Here is a 15,195-nt window from a genome sequence, read left to right as displayed (position 1 = left end):
CGCAGGTATGTTGGAATCGACAATTGTCGAATCTGCATTTGGCCTCGTTGAAGCCCCAACACACTCCTGGCTACTTATTGGAAGCGCGTCCCTTCCCCGCTGCGCGAGTCTGAAAACCCCCGCGCCAGGCGCCCCTGGGGCTGTATGCCCCGCGAAAGGACAACCCCTCTCCCCCTGCCATGTGCTCCAAATAGAGATCGACGTCCTTACAATTCCATGTTACCACTCCTTTATTAGCCGCCATACTCCGCCTAAAATCCTCGTCGTAACTCCACCAGCGCATACCCCCGTGTTTTGGAAACGCTCTCCTGATCGTGTCCTGGTACTTAAATAAGGCAGAGCATAACAGTGGCTCCTTTTCGCCTGCTACGCCCGCCAATATCCCGAATGCCTATGACGTTGGTAAAAGTGTGCGGGAACAAACGTTTTTCGACGTCCTCCTTCCTAGCCTCCCCTTTCTTGTTTGATTTAGCTACTGCCTCGTTATACCCCAGAAGTAGAGACAGTATGTCGACGTAATCTCCTGCCCAAATAGTTTCTTTGACCTCTGGTGATAAATGTGACCCCAGTGATCGCAAAACTGCAGTGTACGAGTCTCCGTATGCCGCATCCGGCAACCGTTTTGATGTTACCCCAGTCCCCACCCCTGTGGTTTCAGCCCCACTCCCCCCATGCCCCAACAATGTGTTTGTGGCTGAACCCACTCCTACTACGCCAACTGCCGCTACCTGGCCCTTTCCTTGTTCGTGCGCCTGCGCGGGCCCTACCGCTGTTGCCGCCGCTTCCTGACTGACTGGTGGTGCTATCTACGCACCCCCTGTGGCCTTCGCTCCCTCCAGCCACCAGCCCAGGTCCCTGAGTTGCTGCTACTGGTGTTGCCCCAGCCCCGCTGATGCCCTCTTGCGCTTCGCTTAACTTGCCGCTGATGCCCTCTTGCACGTTGCTTGACTGCTGCCAATAACGCCACCTGGATGCCCTTTATTACCGCGTTGATCAATCTCGCCTCGGCATCGTTCATCCCCCCCAAGTCTGACAATGGCGGCATTGGAGAACTGGCGATGCCTGGCAAGGTACCGACTTCCTTGTTTGCACCTGACTTTTTGGGCTTACCCTGTGACGCCCCCGTCCCCGGCGGCGATGCAAACCATCTGTCGGGACCAACCCCCGGGTGCGCTCTCTTCTTCCCTTCCTTTGACGATCTGACGGGGCGGCCGGTGCGCTTACGAGCCGTGGACAACGTACCAGCGCTGTGAAGCGAGATCGATCGTGTCCCGACAGGTCCTTATTTTCCTGTAAGAGAAGACGAGATTGCCCCCCAAAGGCTTGTCAGCTATTGCTAGTAACCTCGCCCCCCTACCCGTATGCCTCGAGACAACCCGAGTTCCGGCGGATAACCAACTGGGGCTTGTCCCCCCCCCGGAACGTGCCTGCTAGTGGCCTCACGTGCTCCGCCACTCTTTTTCCTTGGTTGGTGCCATCTGCCACACCCGGCCCGCGTGCTGTTCAGACTGCGGCCGGACCCCCTTTTTTTCAAGTGGTCCCTGCCTTGGGGCTGCGTCCCCCTCGCCACGGCCTCTCCCCCAACAGGCTGTGGCTTCCCTCATGGACGCTGATGTACCCTTATGTAGCGCCGCTGCGTGTCGTGCTCCACTGCTGGGACCTCCTTCGTCACAGTTAGGTCCGGAAATAATTGGACACTGACACAATTTTCATAATTTTGGCTCTGTACGCCATCACAATGGATTTTAAATGAAATAAAAGAGATGCAATAGAAGTGCAGACTTTCAGCTTTAATTCAAGGGGTTGAACAAAAATATCGTATGCAACGTTTAGGAATTGCAACCATTTTCATACACAGTCCCCTTATTTCAGGGGCTCAAATGTAATTGGACAAATTAAGACAATCATAAATAAAATGTTTATTTTTAATACTTTGTCGAGAATCCTTTGCAGGTGTTACGCCGGAGTAGCCCGCAGACCAGACCTGTCCCTAGAACTGAGGTGGCAGGTATGAATACACACACCGACAGAGCGAGGGACGTGTCCGGGTTGTGGTATTAGATGGTGCCAGGCCAGATGGGGTGTATTGCGAGAATACTTGCCGATACCGTACTCCCAGAAGAATGGACGTTGCCGTTGCCGAGATCAGGGGTAGGAGATGTATGGAGGAATCGAGATGAGTGCCGAGGTCGAAGGGAGCCAGAAGGTACTAAAACAGGAACAATCCGAAGTCGAGAGCCAAAGGGGGTAGTCTGCCAAGCCGCGTCTAAACCGAGAGAATCAAAGAACAAGCACTGTGAAACACCCATACAAAAACTATGACGAGCGAGGAAGCACAGAACAGAGAGGGTATATAAAGCTGGAACAGCCAACCAGGAGAGGGGGCGTGCCTGGAGGAGCCCAGGGAGCTTCAGTGCATTGGCTGCTGTTCTTAGAGCTCAGGTGACACTCAGCAAGAGCCAGATTGTAACCATGCGGTGTTTGGGGGCGGAGCCTGAGTGGAGATAAGTTCAAGGGCTTTTGTGTGTGCACTGTAAGTCCAACGTGTGCATGAGAGGAAGCAACGTGGGGTGCGCACGTGCGTGCGGGGTGGCGATTCCGCGCCGACAGCTGCGGCGCAGAACGAGGAGGAAGAACCTCGTGGAGCGTCCCACCATGCCGTGGGGTAAGTGATGAAGCTGAAGGGGGCTTGCGTGGTTGTAGTGGAAGGGTCTGAGCAGTGTAAGGAGAGAGCCGTGAACTCCGCCTGAGACGCTGTGTGCTCACATTCCTAACAGTACCCCCCTCTTCAGGATCGGCCTCAGGACGATCCAAAAACGGCTTGTCTGGAAATTTCCTCCTAAAAGTCTTCAGGAGGCTGGGTGCATGGATGTCTTTGAGCGGAACCCAAGACCTCTCCTCGGGTCCGAAACCCCTCCAGTGGACCAAAAATTGAAGCTGCCCCCTGGAGATGCGGGAGTCCAGTAAGGCTTGTACCTCGTATTCCTCATTATTGAGTACCGTGACTGGATCTGGCTTGCTGGTCTGTTTAGGAAAGAAACGATTGGCAATGTGGGGTTTTAATAGCGAGGTATGAAAAACGTCTGGGATCCTCATGGAGGGTGGTAGTTTAAGGCGAAACGCCACTGGGTTAATCTGCTCCACGACGGGAAAGGGTCCCAAAAACCTAGGTGCCAGTTTAGGGGAAGGGACTCTCAAGCGGATGTTTCTTGACGAGAGCCATACTAAATCCCCTGGCTTGTAGTTGGGTGCCGGCCGACGGTGGCGATTGGCCTGAAGTCTAGCAGTATCGGCGGCCTTGTGGAGAGACTTTTGTACCTTGGACCAAATGTCTTGGAGAGTGGAAATCCGTTCGTCTACCGCCGGTACCCCAGAAGCCAGATTAGAAATGGGTAGGCAGGGAGGGTGAAACCCATAATTGACAAAAAATGGAGATTCTCGGGTGGATTCACTTCGGGCCGAATTGACCGCGTACTCTGCCCACGAGAGGAGTTGGGACCAATCATCCTGGGAATCGGAGATGAAACATCTGAGGTATTTCTCCAGCGACTGGTTAGTTCTCTCCGTCTGTCCATTGGACTGGGGGTGGTATGCAGAGGAGAAGGAAGAGACAATTCCCAGTCTCTTAGTGAAGGTCCTCCAGAACTTGGAGACGAACTGGGATCCTCTGTCAGAGACAATGGAAGACGGAATGCCATGGATCCTAAAGATATGCTCAGAGAAAATGTCTGCTAGGGCGGGAGAGGAGGGCAGTCCCTTGAGGGGGATGAAGTGGGCCATCTTCGAAAACCTGTCTACGACAACTAAAATGGTGTTGAAGCCCCTAGACCTAGGGAGGTCGACTATGAAATCCATGGAGATATGGGACCAAGGACGAGCAGGCACTGGCAATGGGAGGAGAAGTCCCTGAGGTCTCTGTGGAAGTGTCTTGTTCTGGGTGCATACAGGACAAGCGCGAGTGTATTCCGCAATGTCTTTAGACATACTGGGCCACCAAAAGTTCCGACGAATTAAGTCTAACGTCCTTCTGAAACCTGGGTGACCTGCAGTTTTAGAAGAGTGTCCCCAATCTAGGACCTCTGGAATGAATCTGGGCGAGACGAAGAGCCTGTTAGAGGGGATCGCCGTGTTTGAAGGGATCTGTTGCTGGTCCCTTTTGATCTTGTCTAGCGATTTGAAGGTGGAAGTAGCCAAAATTCTCTCGGGAGGAAGGATAGGTTCCAAAGCTGCCTCAGGCCTGTCTTCCGAAGAGTATTGTCTGGACAACGCATCTGCCTTCACGTTCTTCGTTCCCGGGATATAGGATAGATGATAGTTGAAGCGAGAAAAAAAAAGCGCCCAGCGAGCTTGTCGAGGACCGAGGCGACGTGCACCTTCGATATAAAGTAAATTTTTGTGGTCCGTTAAAATAGAAAATGGCTCCCTTGACCCTTCCAACAGATGTCGCCACTCTTGTAGTGCCATTTTAACGGCCAATAACTCTCTGTTGCCGACGTCATAATTCCTCTCGGCGGAGGAAAATTTCTTAGAGAAATACGCACAAGGGTGAAGTTTATCCTTGGGCGAGTACCTCTGTGATAGTACAGCCCCTGCACCGCAGTCCGATGCGTCAACTTCTATGACAAAGGGAAGATCTGTGTTGGGGTGGCGCAGGATCGGTGCCGTGACGAATGCCTCTTTAAGGGCCTGGAAGGCGGAGATTGCTTCGGCGGACCAGGCAGAAGGATCAGCCCCTTTCCTAGTCAATGCCGTGATGGGGGCCACTAGAGTGGAGAAATTGCGAATGAACTTCCGATAGTAGTTCGCAAATCCTAAAAAGCGCTGGATAGCCTTGAGAGTCTCTGGTCTGGGCCATTCCGTAACTGCCTGGAGTTTACCTGGATCCATCAAAAAGCCTTCGTCCGAAATAATGTAGCCCAGAAATTGGGTAGAGCGTTGATGGAAGGTACACTTCTCTAGTTTGGCATACAGGTGATGTTTGAGTAGACGTGAGAGGACGTACGAGGTGTGATGAATGTGATCCTGAAGATTTTTGGAGAAGATCAAAATGTCATCTAAATAGACAATAACAAAGATGTTGAGCACCTCCCGAAATACGTCATTAATAAAGTCCTGAAAGACAGCCGGGGCGTTACATAAACCAAAAGGCATGACGAGGTACTCATAATGCCCACAGCGGGTGTTGAAGGCCGTCTTCCACTCGTCGCCCTGCCTGATGCGGACCAAGTTGTAAGCCCCACGGAGATCCAATTTGGAAAATATCTTAGCCCCACGCAGTTTATCGAAGAGTTCCGTGATCAAGGGGAGAGGATAGCGGTTCTTGATGGTGATACCGTTCAAGCCCCGGTAATCAATACATGGCCTCAGAGTACCATCCTTTTTCTTCACGAAGAAGAACCCTGCTCCCGCCGGGGAACTGGAGGGCCGTATGAATCCTTTCTCAAGATTCTCCTTTATGTAGTCTTCCATGGCTTGAGACTCAGGTATCGACAATGGGTAAGTCTTGGACTTGGGCAAGGTGTATCCTGGGACCAAATCGATGGGGCAATCGTAGGACCGATGAGGAGGCAATTGTTCTGAGCGGACCTTGTTAAAGACCTCACGGAAAGGGTGATACACAGGGGGAAGAATGGAGTCCTGAGTCATTGTGTTAGCCAAGAGTTTGGGAGACTTCCCTGACCTCGGTTTCCAGGTGATGGGGGTAGGTGAGACCCAGTCAATTGGAGGGTTGTTCTTCTGCAACCAAGGTAGGCCGAGGGTTACTGGCGTACCTGGGGCCTGGATGGCGTCAAGTACCAGGGTCTCGCTGTGGGAGTAGGTAGATAGCAGGAGAGGTACGGTCTGTAGCGAGATTAAGGGTGGAGACAGCGAACGACCATCAATCCCAACCAAGGCAATAGGTTGGGCCTTCTTCACCAAAGGTATCCGGTTCTGTTTAGCGAAATCGAGGTCTACGAAGTTTCCTCCAGCACCGGAGTCGATAAAGGCAGCAGTAGATGTGCGAAACTCAGCGCCTGCGAGAGAGATAGGAATCGTAAGTTTCTTAGGCAGTGCCTCCTTGGGAAGGGGACGATGAGAGATAACACCCAGTGAGAGCCCCTCCATACTCACTGAGTGTTCCCATTTCCCGGACGCAAAGGGCATGCACGGACCAGATGTTCAGGGGATCCACAGTAGAAACAGAGTCCGCCGGCGTAGCGGTGTTGTCGTAGTGGATTCCGGATCTGTTGCACCCCTAATTGCATTGGCTCGGGAGGCTCCAGTGCCAGCTGCTGTGAAGGAGGTGGTCTAGGGACCAGAGGAGAGTTGGGGAAGGGTGCTTGGAAGGTTAGTGGCCGGGCATTCTGACGCTCCGAGCGTCGTACCTGGATGCGTTGATCAATACGTACGGCCAAGTCAATGAGCGCCTCCAATTGGTCTGGCCTGGGTTGCCGAGCAAGCTCGTCCTTGATGGACTCCGAGAGACCTTGCCAGAAGACGGAGACGAGCGGCTCTTGTCCCCAGTTCGTCTCGGCGGCGAGCGTGCGAAATTCCACTGCATACTGTGTCACCGATCTTCGCCCCTGAGTTATCTGGAGGAGGGAAACAGACGCCATCTCCCGGCGTGCAGGGGAATCAAAGACTTGTCGGAACTCACCCTTGAAGGCTAGGTAGTCTTGTGTCAGGTCCGGGCGCAACTCCCAGACTGGCGAGGCCCATGCCAGCGCGCTGCCCGTCAGTAGGTTGTACACGTAGGCTACCTTCTTCCGGCCGGTGTCGTACTGAAGGGGTGCCATTTCAAATTGAACCTCACACTGGTTAAGGAAACCTCTGCACTCCTGCGGGTTGCCAGCGTACGGCTTGGGAGGCGGTATCTTCACGTCCTGACTGCTGGGTCTGACTGGTTCTGCAGCCTGTGGAGGAGAAAGAGGAACAGGTGCTTCCGGTACCAGAGCCGAAAGTTTAGCCATTTGGCGCGCTAGGGCCACAATCTGATCAGCCATGGCCTGGTTTTGCTGTATCAGCGTAGAGATTGCTTGCCTCAGTTCGGCCTGGTCTGCGTCTTGTGGGCTCGTCATAATGTTACGCCGGAGTAGCCCGCAGACCAGACCTGTCCCTAGAACTGAGGTGGCAGGTATGAATACACACACCGACAGAGCGAGGGACGTGTCCGGGTTGTGGTATTAGATGGTGCCAGGCCAGATGGGGTGTATTGCGAGAATACTTGCCGATACCGTACTCCCAGAAGAATGGACGTTGCCGTTGCCGAGATCAGGGGTAGGAGATGTATGGAGGAATCGAGATGAGTGCCGAGGTCGAAGGGAGCCAGAAGGTACTAAAACAGGAACAATCCGAAGTCGAGAGCCAAAGGGGGTAGTCTGCCAAGCCGCGTCTAAACCGAGAGAATCAAAGAACAAGCACTGTGAAACACCCATACAAAAACTATGACGAGCGAGGAAGCACAGAACAGAGAGGGTATATAAAGCTGGAACAGCCAACCAGGAGAGGGGGCGTGCCTGGAGGAGCCCAGGGAGCTTCAGTGCATTGGCTGCTGTTCTTAGAGCTCAGGTGACACTCAGCAAGAGCCAGATTGTAACCATGCGGTGTTTGGGGGCGGAGCCTGAGTGGAGATAAGTTCAAGGGCTTTTGTGTGTGCACTGTAAGTCCAACGTGTGCATGAGAGGAAGCAACGTGGGGTGCGCACGTGCGTGCGGGGTGGCGATTCCGCGCCGACAGCTGCGGCGCAGAACGAGGAGGAAGAACCTCGTGGAGCGTCCCACCATGCCGTGGGGTAAGTGATGAAGCTGAAGGGGGCTTGCGTGGTTGTAGTGGAAGGGTCTGAGCAGTGTAAGGAGAGAGCCGTGAACTCCGCCTGAGACGCTGTGTGCTCACATTCCTAACAGCAGGCAATGACTGCTTGAAGTCTGGAACGCATGGACATCACCAAACGCTGGGTTTCCTCCTTTGTGATGCTTTGCCAGGCCTTTACTGCAGCTGTCTTCAGTTGTTGTTTGTTCGTGGGTCTTTCTGCCTTAAGTTTTGTCTTCAGCAAGTGAAATGCATGCTCGATCGGGTTGAGATCATTTGATTGACTAGGCCATTGCAGTATATTCCACTTATTTGCCTTCAAAAACTCCTGTATTGCTTTCGCCGTATTTTTTGGGTCATTGTCCATCTGTAAAGTGTAGCGCCGTCCAATCAACTTCGCTGAATTTGGCTCAATCTGAGCAGACAACATATCCCTATACACTTCAGAATTAATCCGGCTGCTTCTGTCTTCTGTAACATCATCAATAAACACTAGTGACCCAGTGCCATTGTAAGCCATGCATGCTCATGTCATCACACTGCCTCCATCGTGTTGTACAGATGATGTGGTATGCTTCGGATCATGAGCCGTTCCAAGCCTTCTCCATACTTTTTTCTTCCCAACATTCTGGTACATGTTGACCTTAGTTTCATCTGTCCAAAGAATGCTGTTCCAGAACTGGGCAGACATGCAAATGAGCATACGAGCATATATATATATATATATATATATATATATATATATATAGTAGAAAGAATAGGACTGCACAAATAAGTCTTGCAATAATATAATGAACCAATAATAACAAACTCTATACTGGGTTGCTTATCAATTGTATATATATAAAATGATAAAATATTCACAAAATAGCAACAGATATATAACAGCTAATAAAAATAATAAATAAAACCATGTGATGCTGATGTCAAATAAAATCTTGTATATGGAAAAAAATGTATGCAATGAAAAAATATGTTATTTGGATGATATTCCACAAGTAGATTAATTGTTGTGGAAATGTGTGAAAAATAAATGCATTCATTATAAATAATACCAAAAAATTATTGCAACAATCTTAAATGTCCAAAATTAAATTGTAAGTCCAACCATATATCAGTCCAAAAGGATGAATGCACAAATAGGAAACAGGCAGCCTTCTTGAATGAGCACAACAACCTCCCTAGGGATCTGTATAGAGAAAGAAAAAAGCGCCCAAACCTAGTGCATTACTGTTATAAAAACCAAATACAATTTATTCCAAAAAGCTCACAAAGGAACACTCACAAACAAAGTAAAAATAAAGGCATGTTATGAGATATACTCATGCTCTGATCGAAGTACAGCACTCTGCTCTTCTCCTCCTCCACTTCAAAAGGCTGTATGAACTGCCACGAGTCTCCGTCCAGCAGGAACTTTTGTTTGCAGTCACCGTCAGATTCTTCCTCCGGAAACAGACCACCAATTCTTTCTGTTCCAGGCAGGGGGTGGGAACAATGCAGCAGCATGTATACTCGGGTCAATGGTATCGGAGTGTGTCAGATCAACGCCTAAACATCAGCATCACATGTGTCCCTAGGCGTTTCCTCCGCTATACTAAATTCGTCAGGGGATAATCTGGATATGCTAATTACTTCTATATATACCCAGAAGCCAGCTTAATTGGGAAATGCTAGTTAGAATTCATGTGTGTTGCATATGCATTAATGAATGCTTACCTACTTAATGTTAGTATATATTATACAATCTGCATAAAAAATATATATATAATAAAACACAACTTTATATGTAAATCAATACATAGACAAATGTTATACAAATTTCATAAAAAAGGCAAAAACAATTTAAAATATATGCAATTAATCCAACTCATAAATGCAATATTATATAATAAATGAATGATGTATGAGATAGAGAGAACATTCATTTAATTATTATTAGTTAATTGTTGAAGCAAATATATATTTTAACCCATTAATTGCTGAAATAAACTAAATTTAATATTTAGATATCCCTAGGAATTATTCAGTGTAAATATGGAACCGGCTATGTATAAACCAATTTAAATATCCTAAAGATTTACCCAGCCCCCAATTTGGGGTTATAGCAACCGATCAACTTGTAATAAAGTGATAAATATAAATGAATATTAATCATAGCCTATAAAAACTCGATATATTGAATATTTGATTCTACTGGTAGATCGAATTATCAGTACAAATAAATAATCTAAATGCAAAGAGTGAAGCAAGAAAGATATAGAGAACGGACCGGACATGTATCCTAGGTCACTAGTTGTCTCAAGTTAACAAGCCTGTGTTATCCAGACATCGCAACTCAAAACTCTAAATAATGTGTGATTGTGTGGTTCATACTAATGTGATATGTGAAAATTGAACTGATATTAATGTGTATAAATGTATATTAATAAATGTGAATTATCTTGGTGCATAAATAACTTAATTGTAATCCTTGAATATTAAATATAATATTAAATATAATGGTTTGGCTATTACTGAACTTGACTCCTTAAGATCTCTTGGATGTATGCTATCAGGGCCAGGTGCCTTATTTACTTGACTTTTATCAAGCAGCCTAAGAACTTCTTCCACAGTTAACCAATTGTTTGTTAATATGGAGGGTGTGGCTTCCTCCTGTTGCACTATTTTTGCAATTGACTCCTTCCTGGTAAATACAGAGGCAAAGAATGTATTTAATACCAGTTATTTCCTTATCTCAAATAATTTCCCTGCCTATCGCACACTGAAAGGGTCCTAAAATCTCTTTTTCTCATCAATTTGTTGTTAAGGTACTTTAATAACGTTTTATGGTTGACCTTACTATCCATTGCAATCCTTTTTTTCATTTTAATTTTTTGCCAAACTGAGCCCTTTTGAAAAAAAATTACATTCCTTATAATTCTGATTCTCTGTCCCTTCTGATTTAAAAAATCTAAATGTCTTCCTCTTCCTTTCCATTTCCTCCCCTACCTGTTTATTTATCCACATTGGTTTAGACTTGTTTCTTTTACATTTATTACCCATGATAAGTGTATATATATATATATATATATATATATATATTATACAGTATATATATATATATACAGCTCAACCCACTCACAGCACACTGCATACACTCACAGCACACACAGCACCAGCACACTCTCACAGCACACTGCATACACTCACAGCACACTGCATACACTCACAGCACACACAGCACACACAGCACACACACACCACACACACAGCCCCCCTACCTTTGATGTCACAGCCACCCTTTGGCAGCAGCGTGGGGCTGCTAGGGGGGGGAGGAACGGTGCAAGGCTGGACGATCGGCGCGAGGCAGGGGGGTCGTGCAGGGATTGGCGCGAGGCTGGGGGGGCGATGCGGGGATCAATGCGAGGCTGGGGGGAATAGGTGGGGGGGATCGGTGCGAGGCTGGAGGATAATTGCAGGGATGCGTGGTTGGATGGTGCGGAGCTGCTGAGAGGAATGCGAGGAATGCTGGGAGAACTACAGTGGCTGCTAGGGGACATGTAGGGCTGCCGACGCCTCACTCCACCTCCTCCCTCCTCCCGATCGTGTGCGTGCGGCCATTTTTGTTTTTTTTAATTAGCGCAACCCCAGTTATAGCGCAGTTGGATCGGGTGGCCCCCGACGACCGCGTTATAACGGAGTTGAGCTGTATATATATATATATATATATATATATATATATATATATATAATATCCAGCAAAAAAGCATCCCAATTTATTCCTTGTAGATTCCTCAGTTTGTTAAAATCAGCTTATCTAAAATGTAAAGTCTTTGTTGAACTCGTATAATAAGGTTTCAGATAATGTATTTAAAATGATACCATGTTATGATCACCGTTTCCCAAATGTTCCCTGACTTGAATATTTGTTATTACTTCTACATTGTTTGATATTACCAAATCCAGTAACGCCCCTCGGTTCCTCAATAATTTGGGTTATATTTGGAGTCAGGAAGGCATTTATTTTTCCCTTATGAGATATCATTAGATGATATTTCACTGGGGTTTTTTGGTTGCTTTCCTCTGGATGGTATCACATGCAAACATACTAATACATAGCAAAAGAGTGAGTATAACTGCTAAAATTGAGCACTACTTTCATTCGTACACAGATTAAAACAAGGCTTTTATAAATCACTTTTCTTAAACAGTTAAGTTTTTCTCTGAAAATTTTATTGTTTATCAAAAATGTGTTCTTAAAATAAAATTCGCAATTTAATAGTACACATAAATAGTGGGTTGTATTTCAGCTTCATTTATTTCAGTGCTGCGCTATTCCTATTTGCTTCCAAGTGCAACCAAGCAAAAATGTATTTGTAACAATTGGCAGGAAAAAAAATTAAGGATTCACGATTTCATCAAAGTCTCTAATGTACCTAAGACTTTATCAATTTCTGCGTGATTTGGATGTGAGCTCATTTTCCAAAATCCCATGGAATAAGAGGCAGTAGCTGCCGATATATATGTATCATATATTGTAACACCATTGGCTCACTATAACACTGTACAGGTAATGCCCGGTGCATCCAATTAAAAAAAAAACACATCAAATATTTATATAAATTCTCTAAGATAACAGCAGTTCATTATTCCCTCCTTGAATCTGATTTCAAAGTCTTTTTATCCAAAAGTGCATACAAATTGATCATTTATTTCTTGAGGTTTGATGAAACAGAAGGCAAAAGTTCATATAACTTTTAAGAAGTCACAGTGTTTCGGCATCCTAGATTATTCTTGCCATTAGAGGATTCTTCTCAGTCCAAATGGATTTCCCCTGCATACAAAGTAATTAGCAGGATAATGGCGAATCCAGAGAGCAAACCAGCATTCTGAATAATGAAATAGGTCAAGTCAGTTTTCCTTCCTTTTATCTTATCTTTGACCATTTCATTCAACTCTGGCAACTGAAAGATAGAAAAATGACACTTATTAACACCAGTCAGTCTTCTTGAATTGAGTTTCTTACAGTACAGATATCAGACTCTTACATCAAGCATTTTTTTTATGTTGAAGCTATACTAATTAGTCCCCATACTTTATTTATCAATGCTTAAATCTTGTTCAGTTTTCTCCTATTTTCTTTGATATCCCTCTGTACATTCAGTGGCACGTGTTGGCTGAGAGATGGCAGGCCCTGTTTAAGAACTACTGATGTTTTACGTTATTATGTTTTCATTTCCAAAAATGGTGCATATTTACAAATCATGTGCAGTCACAGCATAAAATAGCATTGTGCTGTAAAGTGTAGCCATGTACTATAGTAATGATCTCCACACTGCCAAATCTCAAGGGCTCTACTCCCTTCTCATTTTGCTTGACTTCTCTGTCGACTTGACACTGTCAAACACTTTCTATTCCTGCAGATTATTTACTCTCTTGGTATCAGTAACAAAACCCTCTCCTGGCACTCCTCTTATCTTTCTAACCACGCCTTCATTGTCTCTATTGCTAGTTCTTGATCTTCTCTCTCCTCCTCTCGACCTGTCGGGTGTCTGTCACGGGACTACTCCTTTTCTCTCTGTGTACACTCTCGCATGGCATCTCGTTAACTCCTATGGCTTCCAATATCATTCTTTCACTCTCCAAAGCATGTTGCCTATGTGCAATGTTTAAAGGAGCAATCCAAGCAATATCCTACATGTGTTTTTTTTTGTTTTGTTTTTTTAAATAAATAAGTTCTGTTGAATTACATAATAATGACTAAATGTCCCTGAGGAAGCTCCATAGCTGGAGGGAAACGTGCGTAGGGCACGTAGTGATGTTGTAAGACTCCTACTTGGAAGTCTTTCTATTTAATAGGGACGAATCTACAGCTGATCAACAGTTACACTTCTATAGTTTGAGTGTGGGTTTAACTGGCACTTATTTGCTGTGCCTGTCTATATATGTGTGGTGCCTACGGCTCATAACATCTGCGGTGATTTCTGTGTGACTCTGGTGCAGTGTTGGGTCAGGATATTAGGCTCTGCCACATTAACCTGCTCTCCTTGGGAGTTCTACCTTTTCTGCTGTATACACCTCTAGTCTCTGTCTGGATCACACTATATCCATGACAATCACTACGTGTATTTGACCTAGTATTACCACCTTATTAGGAGCAGTAGTCTGTTATTAGGACTTTTCCATACCTTACTCTCTATATAGTGAGCTCCCCACATATGATTGTAACTTTTTGCACCTATCTGTTATTATCAATATATGGGATTTATAGGTGCCATCTTAGCTTTGGTCCTAGGTGGTCTACCTATACCACGGCTGTATCTGCCTTATATCTCCTAGATTATTAGCATCATTTGCTATTCAGTGGCTTATATCTAGAGTAGATGTAAAACAGTCGTCATATTTAATTTAATCCACTTTTAATCTTGGTTACACCTACATTATCGGTAATATATGTTTTATGTAATGTCAATAAAGGTTATATTTTAATGTATGTGGTGTGCATCTAAGTGAATTCTATTCTGAGTGCACTGCCTAGTGTGCTCGTCACCTTCCTGAATTACATAATATTTACGACCTTTTTTTATTTTAAAATTCAACTCTTAGTGCCCTTTTTAATGAACAACACAGAGGTTCCCAGTACGCAAAATAAATGATGGCCATGCCTCCCAGACTGATCTCGCTGACGGACACAGACACACACACACGTATTGTTACCAGTTATCATATCCGAACCTGCTGTGTTTTGGAGTTTACTCCACCCTTGATGCACATGGGAGCCCCAGTGCCTCCCAGATAGTCTAATCAGTTGCCTTGATCTTTTAGCAATACATATATACTGACAGGTTGCCTCATCAGTAATCACTGGAACGTGTGCGCCTAGTCATAGGACATGCACTGATCATTTTCCATTGTTCAGTAGTTCAGAGGTGGTGTGCACACATTAGATTATAGGTCAGAGTAGATTGCCTTACTGACTGAATCTATTCCATGATACACTATTGATCTTACCTGTTATATATTGGTGTGTTACTATTCGTTTTTAGTCCAATAGAGGGAGGACAGTGGTGAGGTTACAGGGAAGTACCATAGACCCATCTGGGACTGTGGGAATGGGTCTGTAGAAGGTCTACTACCCCAAATGTTTGCCCCCCATATTTTTGCATTTTTCTTCACCCAGTGTTTTTTTTCTCTCCTTTTTTTGTATCCTGTTTGTGACACTCCCTTCCCCTACCACCCTCCCTCTCCCTTAGACACAAGAGGTTCCTAGTTGATCCAGCTGGACGCAAGGAACCAGAAGAGCACAGCAACAAAAATGGGGACCAAACAGTTGAGTGCCGTTAAAACAAGGTGATTTTAATCCATGAGGGAAGTACACAGGAACATACAGGTGGGCCAAGTGATCCTCTAACGCGTTTCGCGCTTGTG

General features: G+C 45.9%; 1 protein-coding gene across 1 annotated transcript in view; it reads right to left on the bottom strand.

The window, feature by feature from the left end:
* Nucleotides 1–11,969: 11,969 nt before the first annotated feature.
* SLC39A8 (solute carrier family 39 member 8) overlaps nt 11,970–15,195 on the bottom strand; it is a 48,778-nt gene continuing 45,552 nt past the window's right edge. The window contains exon 9 of the mRNA XM_075609087.1: nt 11,970–12,731. Coding sequence (XP_075465202.1) covers nt 12,582–12,731 — 150 coding nt within the window. The 3' untranslated portion in view covers nt 11,970–12,581. The remainder of the gene's footprint in view (nt 12,732–15,195) is intronic.

Source organism: Ascaphus truei, chromosome 1 (assembly GCF_040206685.1).
Source record: "Ascaphus truei isolate aAscTru1 chromosome 1, aAscTru1.hap1, whole genome shotgun sequence".
In the NCBI taxonomy this organism is placed as follows: domain Eukaryota; kingdom Metazoa; phylum Chordata; class Amphibia; order Anura; family Ascaphidae; genus Ascaphus; species Ascaphus truei.
This window is presented reverse-complemented; position numbering and strand designations above follow the sequence as displayed.